This window comes from Mastigoproctus giganteus, chromosome 7, assembly GCF_048544385.1.
Source record: "Mastigoproctus giganteus isolate SK-2022 chromosome 7, ASM4854438v1, whole genome shotgun sequence".
Classification (NCBI taxonomy): Eukaryota; Metazoa; Arthropoda; class Arachnida; order Uropygi; family Thelyphonidae; genus Mastigoproctus; species Mastigoproctus giganteus.
This window is the reverse complement of record NC_143581.1, coordinates 93,712,706-93,739,934: the sequence shown is the minus strand read 5'-3', so window position 1 is coordinate 93,739,934 and position 27,229 is coordinate 93,712,706. Positions and strand designations below refer to the sequence as shown.

At 37.1% G+C, this 27,229-nt stretch overlaps 1 protein-coding gene across 1 annotated transcript in view; it reads left to right on the top strand.

Annotated features, from left to right (window-relative positions):
• LOC150083082 (speckle targeted PIP5K1A-regulated poly(A) polymerase-like) overlaps positions 1–27,229 on the top strand; it is a 209,143-nt gene that overhangs the window by 67,176 nt on the left and 114,738 nt on the right. The window contains exon 4 of the mRNA XM_090378385.1: positions 24,417–24,629. Within this exon, the coding sequence (XP_090234511.1) occupies positions 24,417–24,629 (213 nt within the window). The remainder of the gene's footprint in view (positions 1–24,416; positions 24,630–27,229) is intronic.

Below are 27,229 nucleotides of genomic sequence, written 5' to 3'. Positions count from 1 at the left end.
ACTCACTTGCCATCGGGCAAGCTGACACCCTGACCAGTCCACCACTGCTACCACCCACACTCATCTTCAACCCATAAATATTAAAATGGCTTGATGTTGCGAGTTGATTGACTGAGGTGGGGGGGGAGAAGACTCTTTCAAGTGCACTTCACAGTCATTTTTTGGTTCTTTGTCCTATAATAGTAATTTATGTATACTTCCAACTTTTTCAGTCTTTCTGGAAGATTTGTGGAAATTGTGTGCCTTTCAGGACGCATTAATTTTTCTTCTAGATTTTAATTAGTTTGTTACATTTTTCAAATATCAGTATATTATATTTTTTATAACAGATCATCTAAGGCAGTGGTCTCAAACTGGCAGCCCGCGGGCCGCATCCGGCCCCTGAAGCAATTTTACACGGCCCGCGAATACATTTCAATTATGTATTTGTTGTAAATACGGTGCTTATAATTTTAGAGACATAGAGATATGGACTGAGCTTATGTGCACGACTGCTATTGAAGGAAAAAGAGATAGAATGAATAGGTTGGGGCTTCGTCTTTGTCACTGTATGCTTGTATGCCAGGCCACGTGACTTGGGTAAGGTGGGAGAGCTTCCCACGTTGGTACAATCAGTAAATTTAGTTCGCCAGCCGACAGTTGGTGGCGCTTCAGTATTGTGGTGTTTCCGATTTTTTCTATTGAGTTGGTACTTCTGATATATATTTTCTTTGAGTCAGTCACTAGTTGGTTAGCTGGATGCACAGCTGCGCAGTTCGTATTGCTATATAGATGGAGACAAACTAACGTACTGCCCATCAGCTGCTTTCAGATCGTGCATTCGGCCCGCATGCAATTTGAGTTTGAGACCACTGATCTAGGGTATTCAGTGCAGTAGTCGATTTTCCAATGATTCAAATTGAATGCACCAACACAGATTTGTTGCTCTCAGTGTAGATCGAGTGCTGAGTATGCAGCATTAAGGCATAGGCTTATGTTTATCTTAGAGACAAATACTGTTATCTGCTTATCTACAGTCCTGCCTAAGTTGCTAATATCTTTTTAGATTGTATAACATTACTGCCAGGATAGCTGTTTCAAAGCTTACTTATTTCTCATCAGCTGGTGGGCAATCTCTGTTAGCAAATGTATGCTGAACTGTGAATAAAGTATTTTGTGTAAGTGAACAGCAGGTTGCAAGTGGCAGTCTCTCCACAATTGAAATTGGTAAAGCACATGAGTTTTGATTTGATTTCAATTACTGAAATGAGATATCACTACTATTATATGCATTGCCAAACATGCCCCGATCAAATTGAGGAAAAACAGATGTAGGATAGATGTGTGGAAATTTGCCTTTAGCCAGAAGGTAGTTGGTTGGTGGAACAGACTTCCATCCCTTATTGTGGAAGTTGATAGCCTAAATAAATTTAAGGCTCAGCTGGACAGGTATTTCGAACGAATGGAGGGGTGAAATGGGAGTGGGTTGTTTTTTTTGGCTGATGCTGCATAAGCTTGCTTTTTTGCATCATATGCCTCTACTAATGCTAAATGCTAATGCTAATAGGGGTTTAAAGGTAAACGTAATAGTTTGGTTTTAAAATGTTTTTACTGGGAGCAGCAAGTCTCTTCGTGATGGAAATAGAATTCAGGTAAAGTGTATGCATTTGATTTGATAATGGATCTTCTACATAGATTGGTTGGCACTTAAAGATGGGTAGCTGTGTTCTGCTCATATCTAGTGCAGAGGGCAGTATATATGTTGCATTCAGTCTTGCAGTGGAAGAGCACATTTGACGGTTTACAGATTGGGCTGAGCTATTATAATTAAGTAAGGTTTGTTAACACAGTAATGCATTTTTGGAATTACGTGCCAACACTCCACTATTTGCAAGATATAACATGGTTTGTATTTTACAGTGCCATAAGTCACCTTAGAAGTGTAAGAAGTTGAATAGAGATGTCATGGATAGAGAGTAGGTATAGTGCTGCTGATCAGATCTAAACAGTGAGATTTGAAGTTTGAAAAATGTTTAACATCAAATTCAATCTTGATGTTAAACTTTTTTTTAACCTTTTGTTTGTCAGTTTTTTTTTTTTTTTTTTTTTGTTCAAAATAAAAAGAAAATAGTTTCAGTTCTCATTATTTTCCAGTCCAATATTTATTTCTTTGTTTGGACTTTTTATGAAATTTTGTAAAAAAAAAAAAACACCTTTTTTTTTTTTTTTTTTTTTTTTAACAAATGAGAAAATTTTGTAAAACGTCAAGTTAAAAAGTCATTTACAAGTTAAAAAACTATAACATTTATTATTGTTTTTACTATAGTTGAGGATTGGGGATATAATTACAGTCAGTCCTCGTATAGCACGAAAGTTGTGTTCCTAGAAACCCTTGTGCAATACAAAATCGTGCAATATAAACAACAGGCCTTATGGGAAAAATAGGGTTAGGTGCTGGCCACCCAAGATTGAACACACATTTGTAACCAAAACATTACAATACACAATAAATAATCGTAATAAAATACGTAAGTATTTTATTACGACTATTACGTAATAAAATATTGCTAATGCTTTTGCTTCTATCATAAGCATACTTGTTTTTTGTTTGATTTTCTATCCAAACAGATGACAGCAGTTCCATCTCTTCCAATTCTTTGTGTCTTAATCTAATGAATTTAAATTACACTTTGATAGCAATTTGCTATAAAAGTTGTTTTTATTTTCTCTGCATTCTTTGTAATTTTCGGGGTTGCCTCATTGAGGCCTGTAGCACATGCAATATCACATGGTCTTTCATTTCGCTGAAAGTGTTTCACAATTTCATATTTTTTCTCTATTGACAGAGGCAGACTGGCCATTAGCCTTACCGGGGAAACCCCGGTGGGCCGGAGGCCGGTGTGATTTTGGCCATAAACGCTAGTATGAGGCCACACAAAATTTTCTCGGGTAAGAATTTTTAACCAGTCCGCCTCTGTTTTTCGATATTGCTTTTCTTTTTCTCTCTGAATCTGCAGTGATTCAGAGAGAAATCAGGAAGAAGAAAAGTTGGCTCTGTGAGTTGAAATTGGGCAGAAAAAGGCTGTTTCTAAGCTGTGCTTAGAATGAACCTGAGCACAGCCACTTCCCAAATTTTGGGGAATTTTACCCCTGCCAGGCAGTGATTATACAGATTTATTAGTTTATCAGGTGCAATTTCAGCAAATTTTTTGATTATTTCTTCAACTTCTAGGAGGTCAAATACAGGGCATTTATTGTTTTTGGTTTTAATTAAGGTAATTCTTGTAATTTTGTAATTCTTCTATTGCAAATAGAGCTCTATGTTGGCAATTTCAAAGTATGTATTATTGATTATGTCATTCTGAATAGTATCTATTTATTATTATTAGCTATATGGTGCAAGGAAGCCCAAGGGTTATGCTGCACCAGCCAAAAGAAAAAATTCCCAAGTTACCCTGAGAGAGAGAGAGAGAGAGGTAAGTAAGTAAGTAAGTAGAAGGAAATCACCAAGAAAGAGAAGAATGATGATATCCAGTTCAGGACCCTGGGTGTGCCAAGCCCATATTCACCAGATGTGAGTCCCTGGGTATCTAATATGTTATTAACAGATCTGCCCAACACAGGGTTGGGTTCTTTCTGGTTTTAGTGTAGTCTTAAATATGTCTTGTCTTGGCAGCTTGTTGGCCACAATTCTATTCATGACACACACACACAGCAGCCCTTGAAATTCCCAGTACCTTGCTTTGCAGACTGCTCCTCATTGCAAGAGAAGCAGTGTAAGCATCACTTTCACCTCTGCCTGTTGCTACTATTAATCTCTGAATTCCTCCAAGCTAGCAGTTTTCCAACCCACCTAGCAATGTCTTGATAGCATCAGCAAATATTCTTGCAGTTTCAAGATTGCATGAATTGCAACCGTGAAATTGTTTGGGAAATTCTTGTATATTCATTATTTCCCTGAAGTTTTTTAAATATATCTTTCTGTCATCAACTTCCTTTCAGGGGTAGATTCTGTTATATCAAAAATCAGGATATTGGGGTTTCTCTCCTTAGATTTTTCTGGTTGAAGACCTAGTTTTACAACTTCAGGGTTTGTTTTTATCTTCTTTAAGTCCTCTTTGTTAGCTACTTCTAATAGAACACCATTACCTCTTATTTTTCTCGTATTGTTGACTTTAATGTCTTTCAGGTGTGGTTTTAATTTTGTCATTACAGTGTCTTTCACTGCCACACTTGATTTGTAGTTTGAATCAATCAGCCTTTAGGATTACTTTATTTGTCTCTTTGTTCTTGGACATTTCTTTTGCCTTATTAATCTATTTGGATTATGTTGTTTCAGCATTGTTGACCCTTGTTACATGGGTATAGGTTAGGGAATTTATTTCCTTGTAAATATTTTTTTTCTTTGAGTTCCTGTGTCCACCTTTGTTCTTAACACTATATTTTCAGTGTTTAACTCTGTTACTCTTTTCTCCAATACAGTTGAACAGTTTATAATCTGCAGCCTTATTGCAGATGTTATCCTGTTAGTTTGTTTATGTAGAAAGCCCTCTAAGTATAATTTTAGTTCTTTAACTTGTCAGGTTGGGTCTTCTATCTCATTGATTGCCTCAAATTTTTTCTCTTCCTCTGTTTTAGATCTATTTGTTTAGTGGTGTCTTTTTCCTAATTTTCACTTGATTACTCTCTTTTTTGGTCCTTTTATTGGTATCTTCATTCTTATTACAGTTTTTTCCCTATAATACTCTCACTTCAGTGCCTGGGAAATCATTCTTTTATATTTCCTGTTTTCTGTATTTTTCTGCAAAAATTCTGATCTTTTCTGGCCATTTCCTTGATATAATGTCATTCCTTAAATCCAGGATAATAGTTTAATATGCTTTTTAAAAGCGTGGGCCTATTTAAACACAATTTTACATTTTTGGCGGGAAAATTGCTCTAAACAAAGAAATCTACTTTAAAATCTAAATATAAGTTAGATCCACAGTATTCCTCATCCAAAATAACATCTATTCAAGTAGTTTTAACAGTAAAATAATCAAAATCCTTGTACTTTTGAAGTGTAAGCAAGTTACTGGTTGTACCAGTAGAATCACTACTGCTAGCGCTATAGTGATCGCGCTGGACAAAACCATGTTCAAAAAAAATTAGAATAAATAATTGCAAATAATACTACCTGAATTATCTCAGTTGTGTTCATCTGTAATCTTCTTTAAAATTAAAAAATTCATGTGAAGCAGTTGCAAAAATCCAGAATTCACAGTCGCAGTTGGTCAGCATCTACCATCAAACGGAGCTTCATGCAGGCACGCCTGTTCTCCTTCACGACTGCAGTGCCACCTTCAATTCTTTAGAACAGTGAGAATTACACCTTCACTCTGATATACCTGGTTTTTTTTTTTTTTAGGTAAATCCCAAACACGAGAGGCATAGAACCTTTAGTACTTAGTACCGTGCTTGGGTTGGAGGTTGAGAAGATGAAAGAAGATATTTGTTGACATTGGACTTCGAACTTCTGTAGATTGTAATTTTCAGGAAATACGTATGAAGGAATGTTGTTCCAGAAAACGGCAGTTGAATGAATAAACGAGGAAGATGAAAAGTTGGTTCTGTGAGTTTGAAGTTGGACAATAAATGGATGTTGGCTGGTGGCGGCACATGTTCGGACTGCTTTGAAAGAGAGAGAGAGAGCGGGAATTATAGAAGCCAATTCAGAAGAACAGTGCCCGTGGAAGTATCTGTAGAAGAGACGTGCAGCAGAAACGGTACATCTATGAGACAGCGAGTGGAGAGACTCTGTTAGAGATGAGTCATTAATTAACCTAACTGTCCTCTTCTGAATGGAATCAAGAAGCCTGAGAGAGGTTTCGGGGGCACCACCCCAGATGTGGGAACAATATTCCATGGTAGGGCTGATTTGCGATTTATACAAAATGAGCAGCTGTTTGAAAGGAAAGTAACGCTGAGAGCAAAAGAGAAAACCAAGTTTTTAAGATGCAGAGGAAGCAATATTTGTAATGTGCTTGTGTCAAGAGAGAGTAGAAGTCAGGGAAATCCCCAAAAGAGATATATCATTTTGCCTAGAAATCGGAGTGTCACTAAAGATAAGCATAGGAGCAGAAGAATCCTTTTTGCGAGATATAAGACAAGACTGAGTTTTAGAAGCATTGAAATCAACTAAGTTATCTTTTCCACACTGGAGAATTACCTGAAGATCGGCATTTAAGGAATTGGTAGCAGGTTTTCGAGAAGTCGAAGCTGATTGGACAGGGTAAGATTTCTCAAAATGGAAAGTGGAATGCAATGTGCTATCATCGACAAAACTATGGATAGGATTTCCAGTCAATGGAAGAAGATCATTAATATACAAGAGGAAAAGAGTGGGGGAAAGAACTGAACCTTGGGGGGACACCGGCATTAATGGAGAAGTTAGAAGACAGAGAGCCATCTACCATCACCTTCAGTGAGCGATCAGAGAGAAAACTGGATAACCAATTACAAAAAACAGTGGCAAATCACAAGATGGAAGCTTGTTTAGAAGAACTTTATGCCAAACACGATCAAAAGCCTTTGAGATGTCAAGAGCAACTACTTGTGTTTCACCGAACCTTTCCATTGAATTAGTCCATAAATGGGTAACATAAGCCAGAACATCACCAGTGGATTGACATTGACGGAATCCATACTGGCGATCGTTGATCAGACAGAAGGTTTCTAGGTAGTTTAAGAGTTGGCAGTTAATTGATTTCTCCATTACTTTAGAAAGAGTACAAGTAAGTGCATTGGGACGATAATTGGATGGGAAGGATTTGTCACCCTTTTTAGGAAATGGCTGCATATGGGCAAATTTCCAAGCAGAAGGAAAAACACCTTTAGAATAAGAAAGTGAAAAAAGGCAGCAAAGAATAGGAGTGGGTTCAGGAGCACAGGTTTTGAGAACAAGTGGAGAAATACCATCGGGACCTGGAGCTTTGGGCGCCTCCGTAGCCAGGTGGGAAGGAGCAGCAGTGCATAGCACACGCTTCTTGATTGGACCGGGGTTCGAGCCTGTCACCACCAAATACGGAGGATGCGGAAAGGTCAAGGAATGACCAGCGCATATTCCCGGAGCAACATGGCCTTTGGTTTTTAGGAGCATTTTGCTAATGCTCCTAAAAACCAAATAACAAACAAACAACAAACTGGAGCTTTCTTAGCATCAAGATTTGTCAAAATCCTTCTAACTTCCTTTTGACGGAAGACCACAGGAGGCATTGAATGGAACAGGTTGGGAATGGTGGGAGGTGTTTTACCAAGATCATTATATGAGTTGGAAGAAAAATGGGATGCTAGCAGGTCAGCTTTATCCTTGGCTGAAGTGACAATAGAACCATCTGGTTTTGACAGAGGTGGGAGCAGAGATGGGCAAAAGTTGCATCCAATAGCTTTGGCAAGGGACCAGAATGCTCAGCTACCATTATAGCAAGAAGCAAGTTTTCTACTCTTAGCCTGTTCAAACTCTAGTTTGGACTGATTAATAACTGCTTTACAATTGTTGAGAGCTTTGGCGTAGGCAGAAAATGAAACTGAAGAATTAGAAACAAGCCAATTACGATATGCAACATTCTTCTCTTGAACAGCCTTAGCACATTTATTGGAAAATCAAGGTTAAGAAAAAGGATGAGATTTTCAAGTGGAGTGTGGGATAAAGGATTCCATTCCTGCAAGAATAATTTCACTGACATGATCTGAGCAAACGTTGACATCAGAAGTTTTGAAACAGTAATCTGACCAAGGAAAAGAAGAAAAGAAATTTCAGACATTTTGCCTTCTTGTAATGCCAAACAACACGAGGTTGGGAATAGCCATGAGATAAAGGCTCCATTGGAGAAGAGGCAATCACCAAGTTGTGATCTGAGGTGCCTAAAGGACCTCTCACTTTGAAGTTTTGTTTGTGAGAAAAAGATCAAGCATGTTGTCTGTATGATTAGGATTGTCTGGTATTCTTGTAGGTAAATGAACAATCTGTGCAAGGTCATTAGTGCAAAAGGCTCAGCATCTCAACCAGCTGGGTCAGTGCAACTAGAAAACGGAAGCCAGCTGGAGCTGTGAACATTAAAATCTCCAAGGAAAATTACCTCACTGTTAGGAAAGTTGGACTGGAGAAAGTCAAGTTGCAAAGAGAGGAAGTCAAAAAGCTCCAAGTGATTAGTTGAGTTGGGAAAACGGTAGAGACAACAGATGAATTTTACACAATGAGGTAGAGAGATTTTAAGCCAGAGAAGATCAAAGAGAGTAGATTCCAAATTGCCAAGTCTCTGACGGAATATCAGAACGGTCGTATGCAGAAGTACCACCTTTGAGGCGAAAGGAATCATAGAGCGAATAATTTGGGCATCTGAGATGAGCAGTAGTTGAATTAACCGATAACTGAGATTCTTTCAGAAAAAGTACATGGGGTTTCAGAAAAAGTACAGACTGCAAGTGGAAATGGACATCGTTAAGATTAGAATTGAGACTATGTATATTTGTGAAATGAATTAGGAAGTGCTTGGGAGGTTTAGATCTTTTCGCAGATAAGCTTGCTCTATTAGTTTGACAATTCATGGTGTAAGAAAAATAGTAAGAAAAAGTGGGTGGGACATGCTGTATGAAGTAATGAAATTTTTGAATATTGCGTACACATGGTAAGAATATACCCAGATCCTTGACATAAAGTGGCCTCGACAATGCTCCCAGCATACACACTACTCGGACTCCCTCCAGTCTCTGTTTGGCAGAGTAGAGGTAGCAAGATTATACACTAGCTGATCTGGAAGCCTCCTAGAGAGTTACCAATAGGTTCGGTCCGGTGTACTAACTAGCGGCCAGCCTGCTAACACCATTTTAGAGCTGTACCCTTGAAATGTAAGGAATATTGGATCTCGCCACGATGTTCATCATAATCTCAAAAGTCATCAATCATACTGCATAATGGAAGAGATAGGGAAGGGTTGACCGGAACTTAGCTCTGAAGACTAAACATGGGTTCCACCACTTCAAGTCTCCAATAAGCAAAGTGGTGGTATTGCACCGGTTGATGAGAGTCATCTACTGCCTGGTAACATAGAGGGGCAGCATTCCTCTATGTGGTGTGGGTGCCACACCTCGACCCCTGCTTACGTTGGTTCACACTTGGGTGGTCACCCACCATGTACTTGTGCATGGAGGTTATTCCCAGGATTACTAACAGTCCCACCATCGTGAAGGTAGTTGCCAAGCTCTGTAGCCCACATAATTGGAATCTTTCCTCATACTGTCATCCTTCTGCTGTTCTCAACATTTGAGTTGCCCATCTTTGGACCGTTTTGAGAAGCTCAATGTTTTTTTTTTAAGATGAGGTCTCCAGACATGAACAGATTATTATTATTATTGTAATTTATTATTATAATTAGCCATATGGTGCAAGGAAGCCTGAGGCTTTTTCTGAGTTACCCCCGAGAGAAAGAGAAGGAAATCACCAAGAAAGAGAAGAATGATATCCAGCTCAGGACCCTGGGTGTGCCAAGCCCATACTCACCATATGTGAGCCCCTGGGGGTCATTCCAAACGTGGTTTTGTAATTGCCTTATTTAGTGGGATTATGACCTCCCTATCTCTGCAGGATAGTGTTTGTTTAATCATCAATAGGACACCATGAGCTTTCCTGGCTACCTGTTTACACTATTCAGAAAATTTCATATCTGCCCATATTGTATCTCCCAGAGCCCTTTCGTCCTCCACTGTTTTTAATTCAACCCCACCAAGTGTATAATTTATTTGTGGGTTGCTATTCTCCAAGTGTAAGACCTTGCATTTAGCTGCATTAAAACATAGCTGCTACTTCTCTGACCATTTTTGAAGTCAGTCCAAGTCATCCTTAACAACTCTGCCAATCTTAATGTCATGTGCAAATTTTGACATCACCCTTCTATCCCTTCATCGATATCATTTATGAAAATGAGAAACAATGGTGGTCCAAGAACTGATCCTTGAGGGACACCACTCCTGACGTTACAACAATCTGAAGAATATCCATTAATCACAATCATCTGCCTTCTTTCCTGCAGCCAGCCAGAAATCCACCTTAGAAACTTACCAGTAATCCCAACCTGTTCAAGCTTAAACACTAATCTCACATGAGGGACCAAGTAAAATGCTTTGCTAAAATCCAAATTAATTATATTGAAATTATTTCCTAAATCCAGATCACGAGTAACTTTGTCAAAATAGCCTACTGAGTTAGTTAAGCATGATTTACCCTTAACAAAGCCATGTTGTGTGTGTCCTTCAGAATGCCATATTTACCTAAATGTCCTGAATTGCACTCTTAATCACTGCTTCTAAGATTTTTCCTACAACTGAAGTCAGACGAACCTGTCTATACTTACCAACTTCACTCTTAGAACCGCTTTTATGTACAGGCAGTTCCTGCTTTACAAATTCCCGGGTTTACGAGTTTTATTATTTATTTTTTTTTTTTCAAGTATCAAGTATCAACAAATTGAAAATATGAACATTAATTGCAAAAAATGAATGTTAAACATTCATAAATGCCACATTTGAAACCACGCTCATCACTATACAATACAGTGTACCTCCGCTTTATGATATTAATCCATTCCAGAGGCACCATCATATCATGAAAATACGTAATGTGAACTCAATAACACATTGTTTTTTGGTTATTCATTCCAAGACCTCGGAAGTTGAAATTTTTGCTATATAACTAAGCTATTTATCTCTCTAAAAGGTCATTTTTATAATGAAAATTGTATTAGTTACCAATTCAAATCATTAAAATGCACTACCCTTTCTTCATTATCATATGATTCTGTTATAAGAATCAAATTTGAACACCTTTGTGATATTTTTCTAAAGCATATTTCTGGAGTTCACGACCATAAAACAATAAAAACAATTTGCACTTTCCAGTTTATTGGGCCTTTCTGTTAGTGCAATCAATCATTGGGTAGTCATTTCGATGTTATTGCATTTGCGAAAATACCAGTAGCTGGAATTGTGTGGGTTTTTACGTTATTATGGTGAAATGTGTTTTCCTTCGCTGAAATCTTCAACCATGTAAAATACATAAAAAATAAATTTTCAGAATTTTCTCTTCATTCCTTTTTTCTAAGATTGATTTTTGCATCACTTTGTGCCTGAAGTAAAACAATATTGTGAAGATAAATATATTCCTTTTTGGGTGATTCTGATTTTAGATGATACACTGGCCACCAACCATTTCTGCAACATCACCACCCTAATGTTAAAATAATTTTTTTTGCAGCCAATGGACCAGAGCATTATTTCAACACTTAAAGTGCATTATCTTTAGGAGAGACATTTGATATGCTAATTAATGCAACTGATGAGGGAGGTCGAACTCTAAGAATTTTGGAAAGAATTCCATATTTTAGATGCAATTAAATAATACAACGAGCCTGGGGCAAAATTACAGAGAAGAACATGAAGGATGTTTGGAATAAACTGTCCTCAGTTTATTGATAATTTTGAAGGATTTCAAGAACCAGCAGAGATCGTACAAAATAGAGGCAGTCGTTACAATCGCTAACCAATTGCAGCTTGACATTTCTTCAACTGATGTCACTGATCTTCTTCAAGCACCCAATGGAGAGCTGACAAATGATGACCTCTTTGAAATAGCAAAATGTGAACAGCCGAGGAAGAAGAAGATTTAACAGCTGAAACTCCTGTTCATTCCTTCACTCTCAAGTGGCTAGATGAAGCTTATCAACACATAGAAAAAGCAATTGAGATTTTCGAGTTAGTTAGAGATTCAAATTTGGAGCAAAAGTTCCACCAGATTTAAAAAATAATTATGCATGCTATCGTGAAATTTATAAAGAAAAAAGACTATTTTGGAAACAAATTCTTCTTGACGCATTTCTGAAGACAACTCCTTGTGCTTCCAACAAACCAACAACGAGTGCCGAGCCAACAATGAGTTATCAATGAGTGTGCATTTAGTCGATGATGATGAAGAATAAACACTCTTTAACATTTGTAATATAAATAATTAATTTATTATTATAATTTTCTTGATTTTACAAGCTATGTTTTTATTTCTTTGGATAAATCAATCATTGTTTAAGCATAAACTAATTAGAAACTAATTTCATTGTTGAGAATGTAACCCCTGTTTTTAACATTGTCTATAGGAAATAAATTCCCACTTTATGAGTTTTCTCTTTATAAGTGCACACTAGGAACAAATTAACTCGTAAAGTCAGGAACTACCTGTATTGGCGATACACTGGCACTTCTCCAATCCAAAGATGCCCTCATAATCAACCTCAGTGGTTCGTTACACTCCCTCATGCTCTCCCTCAAAACTACAGGGCATATGCCATCAACTCTGGGAGCCTTATTTTGCCTTTATTCTCAAAGTTTTTCTAATAAACAATTGTCTTTAATTACGACATCACTAATTTCATATGGCTTAGCCTCACTTGCATAGCTTCTCTTCACGAAGGTCTTTTGTCAGTAAAGTCATCTGCAACATAAGCTGGGTTATCTAAGACTTTTCCCCACCCAGTGCACAAGGGTCCAATATGATTTTTCTTCTTCCTTGTATTCATATACATGAAAAATTCCTGTTTCCATTCTTTGTCTCTTAGCCAATGCTTTCTCATAGGCAGCCTTGGCCTCCCTGACCTTATTTACGGTACTACTGTGGATCAACTTGTACCTGTTGTAGGCTTCAGTACTTTTCATCGCTCTGTAATTGTGCCATGCTATCTTTTTCTGCTCTATCTGACCAGCCAGCTCTGCAGCTATCCGTTTTGTCATCCTCCTTCTGCAGTATTTTCTTGAAGGTATGTAGGCATTCATTGCTTTTGTGATTTTTGCTTTAAAACTGTTCCATAATTCAATTGTTTGCCATCCCTTAGCAATCTGCCCAGTTCACAGATGCCATATAGCACCTTAAAGTGTCAAAGGCCCCTCTTCTGAAGTTAAAATATGTCTCTTTACCTTTAACTACTGCAACATCTTTCTTCATCTTCCAGATGACGATTGCATGATCATTTCCTGATAATGGTTCCTGTACTTTAAGCCCTGTGATGTCATCCGAATTGTTTGTAATGATGAGGGCAAGAATATTCTCACACCTAGTACTTTCTCTAATACGCTGGTACAAATAATAATCATCTAGTTTATTTAAAAATGTTTTTCCCCACAGTGAGTTTCCCTCCCACTTATTCAAGTCAATCTGGGGCAGGTTAAAGTCACCCATAATACGACAGAAGATGAAGATGGAAAATTTCAAGTTAGTTTAATAGTTGGTAGTTGATGGATTTCTCTATTGTTTGGAAAAAGAAGAGGAAAATGCAATGGGATGAAAATTGGAAGAGAGAGATTTGCTTTCAATTTTAGGAACTCGTTGGATATGAGCAAATTTCCATGCAGAAGCAAAAACACCAGTATAATATGAAAGTGGTAAAAAGGTGACAAAAAAACAGATGTATAGTTTTTGAAAGAAAGTGGATGGTTGTAGAAAAACTAAGGAGTGGAATAATGTAATAATAGTTTTGCTGCATAAGAAAGGAGATAAATCAGAAATTGGAAATTATAGACCAATTAAAAGGTGGAGTCATATACTTATCTGGGACAAGTCATTAGCTGTAATAATGATAAATGGCTGGAAGTCAAGAGAAGAATAAATTTTGGATGGATAGCATTCAGGAAATATAGTCACATACTGAGGAGCAATATCCCAATTTGTCTGAAATGTAAAATAATGAACCAATGTATACCCACCAACACGACTTATCGAAGTGAAACTTGGACACAACCAAAAGAATGGAAGAGAAGCCGAGAACTACATAGCGAAGAATGGAACAAATTATATTGGGAATCAGATTGTTAGATAGCATTAGCATTAGTAGAGGCATTTGATGCAAGAAAGTAAGCTTATGCAGCATCAGCCAAAAAAAAAAAAAATAATAAATAAATAAAATAAATAAATAAATAAATAAATAAATAAAAATAAAATAACCATTTCCACTTCACCCCTCTGTTCGTTCGAAATACCTGTCCAGCTGAGCCTTAAACTTATTTAGGCTATCAGCTTCCACGACAAGGGATGGAAGTCTGTTCCACAAACAAACCACCCGCTGGCTAAAGGCAAATTTCCACACGTCTATCCTACATCTGTATTTCTTCAATTTGAATTTATGCCCTCTCAGGTGATTATTCTGAGCAAGAGGGAGAATCCCATCAGCATTGAGCATGCTCAAACCATTCTAGGCTTTATACGCCTCTATCAGATCACCTCGCTGGTGCCTAGTCTCCAGACACTGTAATTTGCAAAACTTAAGCCTTTTTTGTAAGAGCACCTCTTTGTTCCATTCACTACTCTTGTTGCCCTTCTCTGTACTCGTTCCAGCAGCTCTACATCCTTCTTGAAATGAGGCCTCCAAGCCTGTATACAGTATTATAGGTGTGGTCTGACCATTGCCTTATACAAGGGAATAATCACCACCTTATCCCTGCTAGAAAAATTCCTATATATCATTGACAATACACCATGAGCTACTCTTGCATCCCGTCTGCACTGCTCACAGAACTTCATATCTGCCTGCACAACCACCCCCAGGTCCTTTTCATTCTCTATCACTGTCAGTGTAGTACCACAGAGTTGATACGTTGCTCTGGGGTTGCTGTTTCCCATATGTAGTACTTTACATTTGTCAATGTTAAACTTCATTTGCCACCTCTCAGCCCATCTGCTCAACCTTTCCAGATCCTGTTCCAGCAACATAGTGTCAGTAGTGTCCTTGACAACCCTGCCAACCTTCGTATCGTCTGCAAACTTGGACATTAAGCTTGATATACCATCATCTATATCATTTATAAATACAGAAAACAATAATGAACCCAATACTGAACCCTGAGGGACTCCACTAATAACATTAGTCCATGATGAGCAGTGTCCATTGATTACCACTCTCTGTCTTCTCCCCCTCAACCACCACTTTATCCATAGCAGCAATTTGCCTCCAATGCCACACTGCTTCAATTTGTGCAGCAGTCTTCCATGTGCAACTGTATCAAAAGCCTTTCTAAGATCCAAGTATATAATATCAAAGTTATTCCCGGCATCCAGTTCCTTTGTGACTGCATCATAGTATCCAATCAGATTGGTCAGGCAAGACTTCCCCTTAACTTCCCATGCTGTGTCCAAGCTATACCTGAAGTCTTGTCTAGATGATTCTGCAGTGCTTCTTTAACCAGTGCCTCCATTAATTTTCCGGGAACAGAAGTTAAACTCACAGGTCTATAATTACTTGTGTCAGCCTTTGATCCTCCTTTGTGAATTGGGGTCACATTTGCACATCTCCAGTCCATGGGTACCTCCTCTGAGTCCAAGGAAGCTGTTATGATTATGGCTAAGGGTTTGCTTACTTCCTTTGCTGCCTCCTTTAATATAACTGGATAGATCCCATCCACCCTAGGTGCCTTTCTTGTGTTTATCTTCAACAATTTCTCCTCCACTTTACTCTCAGAGATTACAAGATTCTCTAGCTTACTGCCAGAGTTGAATACACCTCTGGCTTTCCCCTCACTAAATAACTCCTCATCTGTGAATGTCGATGCAAAATATTCATTTAATTTGTTAGCTACCTGAGCTGGAACATCAACAGTTGACCCATCGATATCAAGTGGACGAATCTCATTCATCCCCTTCCTTCTAGAGATTACATAAGTAAAGAATTCTTTGCTGTTTTTCTTTGCATCCCTTGCCAAAGATATCTCGTAATCTGCCTTCGCCTGCCTAACCTCCTTTGTAACTTGATTACAGATCAACTTGTATCTATCATAGGCTTCTGTGTCACGTGTTAATTTGTATGTGTCCCATGCATTTTTCTTCTCTGCCATATGTCTCATTAGTTCATCTGACATCCATTTAGGCCTAAACATTGAACAATATTTCTTAGTTGGTATGTAAAGCCTAGTAGCTTCCAAGATAAGTTCTTTGAATGCTTCCCATTTTGAATTTGCTGTTGGTAACATCATCAGTTGGTCTCACTGTATAGAATTTAAATACTGTCTCAGTCCATCATAGTCACCTTTACGAAAGCAATAACCCTTACCTTTACCCCTAATGGTAGTTACCTCTTTGAGTAAATCCCACTTCAGCACACTGTGATCACTGCCACCTAGTGGTTCATTTATCTGCAGATTCTTAATGCATGAAGAATCACTACTGATAATCAAATCAAGAGTATTACTCCCTTTAGTTGCGCCGACCGGGCTAGCCGAGTGGGTAAAGTACCTGCCTGGCAACCCAAAGGTCGCGGGTTCGATTCCCGCCTCGGGCTTGGATCAAAGTACTGCAAAAACCTTGGGAGGTGCAATATGGCCACAGAAGCCGATGCGCCAACAACTACCAAATCAAATCAATCAACCCTTTAGTTGCCTCCCGAACATGCTGATGTAGAAAACAATCGTCCAATAAATCCACAAAAGCCTTGCTAGTGTATGAGTGACCAGCCCCCAAATTCTAGTCAATATCTGGGAAATTAAAATCCCCCATTATAAGACTCTCTGATTTACTGGCCCACTCTATTTCCCTGTACAATATCTTATTATACTCATCAGAGTCATTAGGCCTATAGCACACTCCTACTCTCAATTTTGATCTCCCAATGCTTATGTCACACCAAACTGACTCGAGACTGCACTGTCCAGCAATGTCGACTGGCTTCACTTCCTTGGATTTTATGTATTTCTTAACTAACAGCATAACCCCTCCTCCCTTCCTATCCTGTCTATCCTTTCTGTACACATTGTACTACCCAAATTCCAGTTCTGTATTCCTTATATCTGTGTGACACCACTTCTCTGAAATCCCAACAATATCTGCCTTTGATGTTTTGAGCAATACCTCAAATGAAATTTATTTACTAAACTCCTAGCATTGGTGTACACGTAAGTATACATGCACCTGTTCTTTTTCTTAGCTACCCTAACACAACCCATGTGTTTACTTGTACCCCAATGATTCCCAGCAGTCTCTGAAATATCCTGCATCTTATTTTCCAGGCTGCTGCTCATTCCAATAGAAGTAGTACAAGAATTACTTTTACCTCTGCCCGCAGCTACTGTTAATCTATTAGTCCTTGTATCTCCCCCCCCCCCCCGAAACTAGCAGTTTTCCGACCCGTCTAACTCTGCCTCGATAGCATCAGCAAACATTCTTGCACCCTTCTATTTAAGTGTATCCCATCCCTGTAGAAGCAGTCTCTCCTGTTAACAAGTACAGACCAGGTTGAAAAAAAATTCTACCCCTTGAGCCTTGCACAATCTTTCCAGGGCCGAATTGATCGACAGGGCTCTCATCATATACTCCCTCCCATCGTGTCTGGGCAGAATTGCAGACACTTTCAAATTCCACCCTAATTCACGGCTTTTTTTCAACAGTGACTTGTACTTGTTAAGTAATTCCGCCGGTCTTCTACTCTTAATATCATTAGTGCCAACGTGTACATCACCTTTTGTGCCCTTAAAAGATGATATCCGCTCTACAACGTCATCAACCTTTGCCCCTGGCAAACATACCCTGGTCCTGGTAAGAAGAGAAACACATGGATTGGCAGCAAATGCAAGTAAAGGACATTCTTATCAAAACTAAAGAAGTGAAATGGTCTTGGGCAGGGCACATAACCCAAAGACATGATGACAGATGGACTAAGAAAATAAAAGAATGGTACCCAAGAGGAGCTAGAAGAAAACCTGGAAGACAAAAACGGAGATGGATAGATGACATTCAAGAGTTTGTCGGTAGTAAATGGATGGCCATTGCACAAAACAGAAGGAACTGGAAATTTGCTGGAGAGGCCTTCATCCTGCATTGGATTCAAAATGGCTGATGATGATGAAACAGTAATCCAGGTAAAGAGAATTGGACTAGGGCAGGTCATTTCATTTTGCATCATTGTAATGTCAAAGGAAATGAATCTGAGAATGGCCATTAGGGAGCAGGTCCATTGGAGAAGAGACTATCACTAATTTGTGATCTGAGATGCCTATAGGACTACTAAAATATTAACTCTGTACTTTGAAGAGTTGTTCAGATTGGAAAAGATAGTGAGTGTGTGGTTAGGATTAACTGGGATTCTGATAGGTAAATGTGCAAATTGTATAAGGTGAAGAGTAATCGTAAGTCTAATAATCTTGGCCATCTGGGTCCATGTGACTAGAAAATGGAAGCCATCTGGACTTGTGAACCATAAAATCACCAAGGAAAATTACCTCACTCTCACCATTAGGAAAGATAGAGTGAAGAAATTGAGTTTCAAAAAAGGAAGTCAAAATGTTTTGAGTGATTTGTGGACTTGGGAGAATGATGGAGGAAACAAATGAACATGACAGAATAGGGAAAAAAAATTATCTGAAAAGATTTTAAGCCCTAGAAGAATCTACATTAGGATGTTTCTGACTAATAATATCAGAACAGACATGCACCAGTATTGCCTTTGAAGTGAAAGGAATCATAGAGCAAATAATTAGGTCAGCTAAGATGAGTGGTAGTTAACTGAAATTCTGTCAGAATTAGTTAGTGGTATTTGGCAGAAATGGACATTATTGAGATTTGAACTGAGACCACATATATTTGTGAAATGAATGAGGCAGTCTTTGGTTTAGATTATTTTGCAAATAAGTTTGTTCTGTTAGTTTGGCTATTCATGATGCATTAAATAAATATATATAAAAGGTAAAAATTTTGTGCGGGAGGAACATGTATGAATTAATTAAATTTCTGGATATGGCATACACAGATCAAGGATATACCCAGCTCCTTTACATAACTGCACCTTAACAGCGTCTTTCACATATCCACTACTCAGACTCCTTCCGATCATCAGCTTGTAAAGTAGAGGCAGTGATGTTATACACTACCTTTTTTTAAATTTCAACCTGTTTATGTACATCAGCATTATATGCTGATGTACACAAACTGGTTGAAATTTAAAAAAATATGTAGGTTGACAGGTTGAAATCAAAAGATTATGCTACAGCAGTCAATACAGCTGCTGCAAGAAAGCAGCATACATACTCAAAAATTAGCTATTCAAATCACAATTGAATACTTTCACCCCACTGGTTGGGAAAAGGAATGATTTTCACAGATTCCCTTAGTATAATGCCAGCTTTACAACACACAGGCAATTCAGAACATTCAATCCCATACCAGATCAAACGTTGATTGATATAGAACAACATAAAAGGATATAATTGTTTTTATGGATTCCAGAAATGTACAGGAATACATTGGACCCTGCTTTACAATATTAATCCATTCCAGAGACACCGTTGTCATGTGAGTTCAGTATATTCTCAGCCGAACTAATAGCAATTCAGATTGCGCTGAATTACCTTGAGTCCTCCGATATTAAAAACAGCATGATTTTCTCAGATTCTTTAAGCGCACTTCAAGCACTGAAAAACACCATGAATATCACTCACCCAGTTGTAAAAGCCGACCGGGCTAGCCGAGTGGGTAAAGTACCTGCCCGGCAACCCAAAGGTCGCGGGTTCGATTCCCGCCTCGGGCTTGGATCAAAGTACTGCAAAAACCTTGGGAGGTGCAATATGGCCACAGAAGCCGATGCGCCAACAACTACCAAATCAAAAAAAAAAAAAAAAAACCAGTTGTAAAAGAAATAATCGCCTCTTTGCATACATTATCGGAACTTGGGAGAAACATGCGCTTCTGCTGGGTCCCAGGACATATGGCAATTCCTGGGAATGAACTAGCGGACAATGCTGCCAAATCGGCTAACCTACCACCTGACAGCAAGTGGAAAGTCTCTCATGAAGACTATACACCAATAATCCAGGAAAAATGCACGTACCAGTGGCAGTTATCATGGCAGCAGCAGCTTAACAATAAACTTCAAAGTATTAAACCAAATCTTGAGCGATGGCCTTCAAGCTTCAGTTCAATTCGACAGCAGGAGGTAATACAGTCGGTCCTCGTATAACACGTGTTTACATTACACGAATTCGATCATACATGATTTATAAATAGGGGAAACGATATCTTATATAACACGAACCGAATTCGCTTATGCACGATTCGCCTTTGTGTTTACAAGAAATGGCAGTCGAACGCAGAATCACCCGAACCGAACGCAACACGATAGCAATGAGGAGAAGATTCTGAAAATGTATTTATGTTTTTTATATCAGTGAAGGGGAAACACATTTCACCATAATAACGTAAAAACCAACACAATTCCAGCTATTGATATAATCGCAAATGCAATTAGATGGAGTTTACTGCCAGTTTATAACAGATTCCACTAACAGAAACGCAACTGGAAATTGTTTTATGGTAGTAACCCCCAGAAATGTGCTTTAGTAAAATGTGAGTGTTAATAGTGTATCTCGGCCTTTACGGTGTTGTTTATTCAGTTGCTACACGGGCGCAGCTTTGTTTATGTGTATCAAGCGTGCCTCCTCGTTTTGTAATTGTGCTTTATTCCCTAAAAATTAGTAAAATACTTAAAAGGTGTGAAAAGGAAGCGTCCTGGCGAAGACACTGCAGATTCAGAGAGAGAGAGAAAAAAAAAAGAAGCAATATCGATAAACAGAGGTGGACTGGGTCAAAAATTCTTACCCGGGAAAATTTATAGTGGCCTCATACTACAGTTTATGGCCAAAATCACACCGGCCTCCGGCCCACCGGGATTTCCCGAGTAAGGCTTATGGCCAGTCCGCCTCTGTCGATAGAGAAAAAATATGAAATTGTGAAACGCTTTGAGCAAAATGAAAGATCATGTGATATTGCACGTGCTACAGACCGAAATGAGGCAACGCCGAGAATTAGAAAGAATGCAGAGAAAATAAAAACAACTTTCATAGCAGGAACAACACAAAGTGTAATTAAAATCCATTAGATTAAGATACAAAGACTTGGAAGAGATGGAATGGCTGTCATCTGTTTGGATAGAAAATCAAACAAAAAACAAGTTTGCTTACGATAGAAGCAAAAGCATTAGCAATATTTTATTACGTAATAGTCGTAATAAAATACGTAAGCATTTTATTACGACTTGCGTATTATAATTTATACTGACGACTATTTTATTTAATATAATAATTTTTTTACTATTTTATTAATAAATTTTTATTATTTATTATATTATAATAAAAATAAAAAAATATTATAATATTATTTTTATTACGTATTTTAATCGTTATAAAATACTTACGTATTTTATAACGATTAAATAACGATTTTACGAATTTTATAACGATTTTAATCGTTATAAAATACTTACGTATTTTATAACGATTAAAATTACCCGATTATTTATTGTGTTTGGTAATGTTTTGGTTCCAAATGTGTGTTCAATCTTGGGTGGTCGGCACCTAACCCCACTTTTCTCTTAGGGCCTGTTGTTTAGATTGCACGATTTTGCATTGCACGTGGATTTCTAGGAACACAACTATCGTGCTATACGAGGACAGACTGTATTAGCTCGCTTGAGAATTGGACATACTAACATTACTCGTGGTTATCTCTAAAGAGGAGAGACCCCCCCCCCCTCAGTGTCATCACTGTAATACTACACTTTCCGTGAAACATATCTTTATCAAATGCACAAAACATGTAAGAGAACACCAGAACCTTCTCACTACTGACATAACGAAAGACCCTCTTGCACTTGCTTCAATCTTGGGTAAAAAAATAAATGGCTCAAACATAATTACTTTCCTCAAAAGGATTAATATATATCACCTCCTTTAGCTAATTAAAAAAAAAATAAAATAATAATTTTGTAGCCATAGTTTAGAAATTATCCCTACCTGCAAGAAATAACATCCATACTTACCCTATGTATGGTGCACTATGGCCATAGATGCTGATGTGCCAAATAAATCCACCAATCAATCAATCAACCAACCAACCAATCCAGAGACACCATCATATTGTGAAAATATCGTAACGTGAACCCAATAACACATTGTTTTTTAGTAATTCATTCCAAGACCTTGGAAGTTAAATTTCGCTATATAACTAAGCTGTTTATCTCTCTAAAAGGTTATTTTTATAATGGAAATTGCACTACACTTTCATTGTTATTATATGTTCCATTATAAGAATCAATTTTGACGCCTTTGTGATATTTTTCTAAAACACTTTTGTGGATATCACTACCATAAAACAATAAAAACAGTTTGCACTTTCCGGTTTATTGGGCTTTTCTGTTAGTGCAATGTAATTATAAATGGATAGTAAACTCTATCTTATTGCATTTGCGACAATATCGATAACTGGAATTCTGTGGGTTTTTATGTTACGATATTATGGTGAAATGAGTTCCCCTTCCCTGAAATCTTCGATCATATAAAAAACTTAATAAATTTTCAGAATCTTTTCTTCATTCCTATTTACTTATTTACAATGGTGAAGGGAAAGGGACCAACGGAAAGTGCAAGTGTTGGCAGTGCTAGGAAATGAAACAGAATTGATTTAAAAATGAAGATGATTAATTAAGAAGTACAAAGCAGAACAAAGTTTGTCATCTATTGCATGGAATTAGGTCTCGCTGCTTAAACAGTGAATACTGTTAAATTTTAAGGGACAGTGCATGTATAAAAGAACATGTTAATGGATCACCGCATTTAAGGTCAGCAGTGTTCGCAAAACAGCATTCAGGTGCTATATCAAAGATGGAAAAGCTATTAATAATGTGGATGGAAAATCAGATTCAGAAGCAAGTGCCCCAGAGTCCAATGTCCATTCAAACAAAAGCAAGAAGTATTTATGAAGGTATTAAGGATAAGTACGGCAAACCCCAAGCCAAGTTCGTGGCAAGCAACAGGTGGTTTTATAAGTTCAGGCATTCCGCTGGTTTCCAAAACATTAAAGAATGAGGTGAAGTCGTCAGTGCCGATTCTGCAGCTGCAGAGAAATTTTGTGATGTGTTGGTAAAAACCCCTTCTAAATCTCTACAGCCCTCAACTTCCGTAGCGGCATGCTTATCAGCTGGAGAGTAAATTCTGGCAATGATTCTCGAAAGGTAAAACTTGCTGATGTTATGCCCGTCTCCTCTCTCTTTTTGTAATTTATAATTTTGAAATTTTGTACACTTTTGTCATTTTTCCTGCACATGAGATAAAAAAATTTAATAAATAATTTTATTATATGTTCATCGAACATTTCTTTTTTGCTTCAATCAAATTCAGCACACAGATTGGCTGTATATGATATCAAAATTATTTTTTGCATCCAGTTCCTTTGTGACCACATCGTAGTATACAATAAAATTGGTCAGACAAAACTTCCCCTCAACAAACCCATGCTGTGTCTGAACTATTACTGCATCTTCTCTAGGTGATCCTACATCACTGCTTTAACGAGTGACTCCATTATTTTCCCCGGAACAGAAGTTAAACTAACAGGTCTATAATTATTTGCATCACCCTTTGAATCCCCTTTGTGAATTGGGGTTACATTTGCAGATCCCCAGTACATGGGGACCTCTCCTGAATATAAGGATGCTCTCATAATTATGGCTAAGAGTTTGCTTACTTCCCTCGCTGCCTCCTTCAATATAACTGTATAGATTCCATCTGCCCCAGGTGCCCTTTTTATGTTTAACTTCAACAATTTCTCCTCCATTATTACAAAATTACTTAGCTCCCTGTTAGAGTTTAGGAAACTTCTGTCCTCCCCTTCCTTACAGAATTCCTCATGTGTGAATGTAGATGAAAAATACTCATTCAGTTTGTCAGCTATCTGAGCAGGATCATCAACAGTCGAACAACCAACATCAAGTGGACCAATCAGATTCATCCTCTTCCTTCTAGAGTTTGCATAAGTAAAGAAATCTATTGAATTGAATTGCCTTAAGAACTAAATACATGCTAATGTACTATTAATTACTGTACTCTGAACTAGTATTCAATGTTTTGCAGAGTGAATGATTTTATATGTTGCAAATACATAATAACAATGAAATACAGTCTAGGAAATATGTAAACAAATAAATTTATTTCAATATTATTAATGGAATATAATGTGTAATTTGAAGATTTGGAGATTTTTGAAAGTTGGAGATTTTTGAATTCTGTGTTTTTGAGGCTCTACTAAAAAAACAAACTGGGTGCTTAATGGAATATTTTTCCCTTGAAAAAGTAGGTTATTAATTATAATATTTAATATGTACCTTAAATGGCATGCCATTTATGACATTAAACTTTTTTTTGTATAATTATTTAGTACAAAAATGTGGTAATTAGCTTACCACATTTTTGCTATCGCTGACCTAAATATTTTTTGATATTATTTTTGTATCTTTTTTTTTTTTTTTTTTTTGTCCTGAAAAATTATAAAGGGTAATTTGTTATATATACGTATACTTATCATTTTCTTGTTTTTCCCTTTTTTTCCATCACAGGTAGATGACCAGTCTTCAAAAATCCAGCAACTGTTGTCAATTGATTTAAAGGAAATTAAGGAAAGACAACATTTTGCCTCAGCTCTTTGTGATAATTTACAAGAATTTTTTCCTGGTTGTGCAATTCATTTATATGGTTCAACTGTTAATAGCTATGGATTTAAAGGATGTGATGTTGATGCATTTCTTTACCTTCCTAATAGAGATTCATGTGTTAGTACTTTTTCCCCCCTACTTTTCTTGTTTTGTGTATATAGTATTGTAAATATGTATGCTTTAAATATTAATAATGGTTAAGCATGGATAATCTGAAATTACTTAACTCAATTTTCTTCTAATTACAGTAGAATCCATTCAAGAGGATGGGTTCTGCCGTAATTCATCCTGGGGATTTAGAACTTTTTAGAAGGGAAAATGACCTAAGGGTATGAAATATTAAGTACACAAATAAAAATGAAAAGATACACATGCATAATTAAAGATGATTTTTTTAAGTACTATTTCAGAATTTATAAATATTTTACTCTGCCTATGGGAAATATTTTTAAACTGAATATTTCTAATTGCTTAACATTCTGTTCATTACCAAGTTGGAAGAATGAGCTCCTTTGGAGTTTCAACATACCTTAAAAGGTCACAATTACAATAAGACAGAACAACAATCCACTAAGTAATTCAGAACTGTTCACAACCATCAGAACTTAATGCTTAACATGGTCTACATATCCAGTTATGAATATTGATGAAAACAATTGCAATATGTCACTCCCATTATATCAAAATGTTTATATTAAAAATGTTTTAGCGCTGAAAGATTCAGACTATGGAAAATTCACTAATCGAACAAGTTATGCCAAGAATCATTTTAGTTCATAGTAAACCACCGAACTAGGTGAAATGGCATTGTTTCTGTTAGATCTTATATTGCGAATGCCTTCACAGCGAGCCCTAATATTGAACTACCTCGAATAAGCAACGCTTCGAGATAGTTCAATATTAGGGAAGTAGTGCAATATCAGGGCAACTCGTGAAGGCATTCACAATATGAGATACATATATATCAAAAACGATGCCGTTTCACTTACTTCAGTGGTTTACTATGAACTAAAATGATGCTTGGCACTAACTTGTTCAATTACCAAATATTTATATTGTTAAATATTTTTTAATATTAAAAATAAATAATTTTCAGCGTCCTGAACCCGCTGTTAAAGATCCTTGGAAAATGGATCAGGAACCATTTAGAAGCCCGAATTGAGGTATCAGAAGAACAAAGTGGTTTTTCAGCTGAGAGGTCATGTGTAGATCATATCTCAACAATACAACAGATCCTTGAAAAATGCCAATCGAAAGGAAAAAAAATCTTTGTGATTTTCATTGACCTTGAAAAGGCATATGACAGTGTTCCAAGAAAACTCTTATGGGAAGCACTGAAAGAGACAAATATTGATGGACAACTGATTAACATTATTAAGGCAATTTACAGGAATAATAGATGCAGAATTAAAGTGGGATCAGCTTTGTCACCTGAATTCCACACTTCAAAAGGCTTATTACAAGGTTGTTGCATGTTTGCCAACACTTTTCAAAATTTATATTGACATCTGCCTAAGATCCTGGTCAAAAAAATGTAATAAAATGGGATTGCCGATTAATAAGAACACCTATATTCACAATTTACTTTTTGCAGATGATCAGGTGGTGATAGCACAAGACTTAGAAGATGCAAAGTATGCATGTCGTCAATTGTTTGAGGAATATAAACAATGGGGTCTAAAAATCAATTTTAGAAAGACTGAAATGTTGTCTTCAGGGCCAGGACACGTTCTAAATATTGCAGGTTTTAAAATCAAACAAGTCGATAAATTCAAATATCTGGGATCAATCTTACAAAGTGATGGATCATCCCAAGCAGAGATCAATAAGAGAATTACAGACGGCAGAAAGGCTATCGGCATGTTAAACTCTGTTCTGTGGAGCAAAAATATCCTAAATAAAACAAAGAAACTTATATTCCAAAAGATTGTACAAAGTCTTCTATTGTATGGAGCGGAAACCTGAACATTGAATAGGCGAGCGGAAAACAAATTGCTCTCCACAGAAATGGATTTTTGGAGATGCTCAGCAGGAACTTCTAGAAGAGACAGAAAACGGAATGAAGACATAAGGGAAAAAATGGAAGTGAGAAAGACTGTTATTGACACCATCAAAGAAAAGCGTCTAACATGGTATGGACATGTAAAACGGATGCAAGAAAACAGATATCCAAAGGCTATCCTGGAATGGATACCTTCTGGAAGAAGGAGAAGAGGAAGACCTAGGAGGACATGGATGGACGGAGTACGGGAGTGCATGACAGCCCGAGGCTTAACCGATCATGACACCTTGAACCGCACTTTATGGCAGAAAAAAATTCCTAACAAGAAATAACTTGTAGGCTGAGGAAACCCATTGTAAATGGAAACACTCCTCTTGAAGAAAAAAATAAATAATTTCTATATTTAAAAAATTTATTAAGTTGGAAAACGTCATTATAATAATACACTGTGTATTATTTATTATGAACTTTTTATGCTGGAAAACTTTTTATCCAGGAAACTTTTTAAGCTGGAAAATAATACATTACAACATATAAAGTTGAAATTGGGGCTTAAGAAACCAAACCTAGTACAGGGGAAAACTTCTTACGCTGCAATTTCTTATCCGGGTTCTGCTGTATTTTTTCATCCCTTTAATCTCCTGTTTTGCATAATGTGAAGATTCGTATTAAATTTATATTTAATTCAAAGTTTCTTCTGCTTTTATTTTTGATA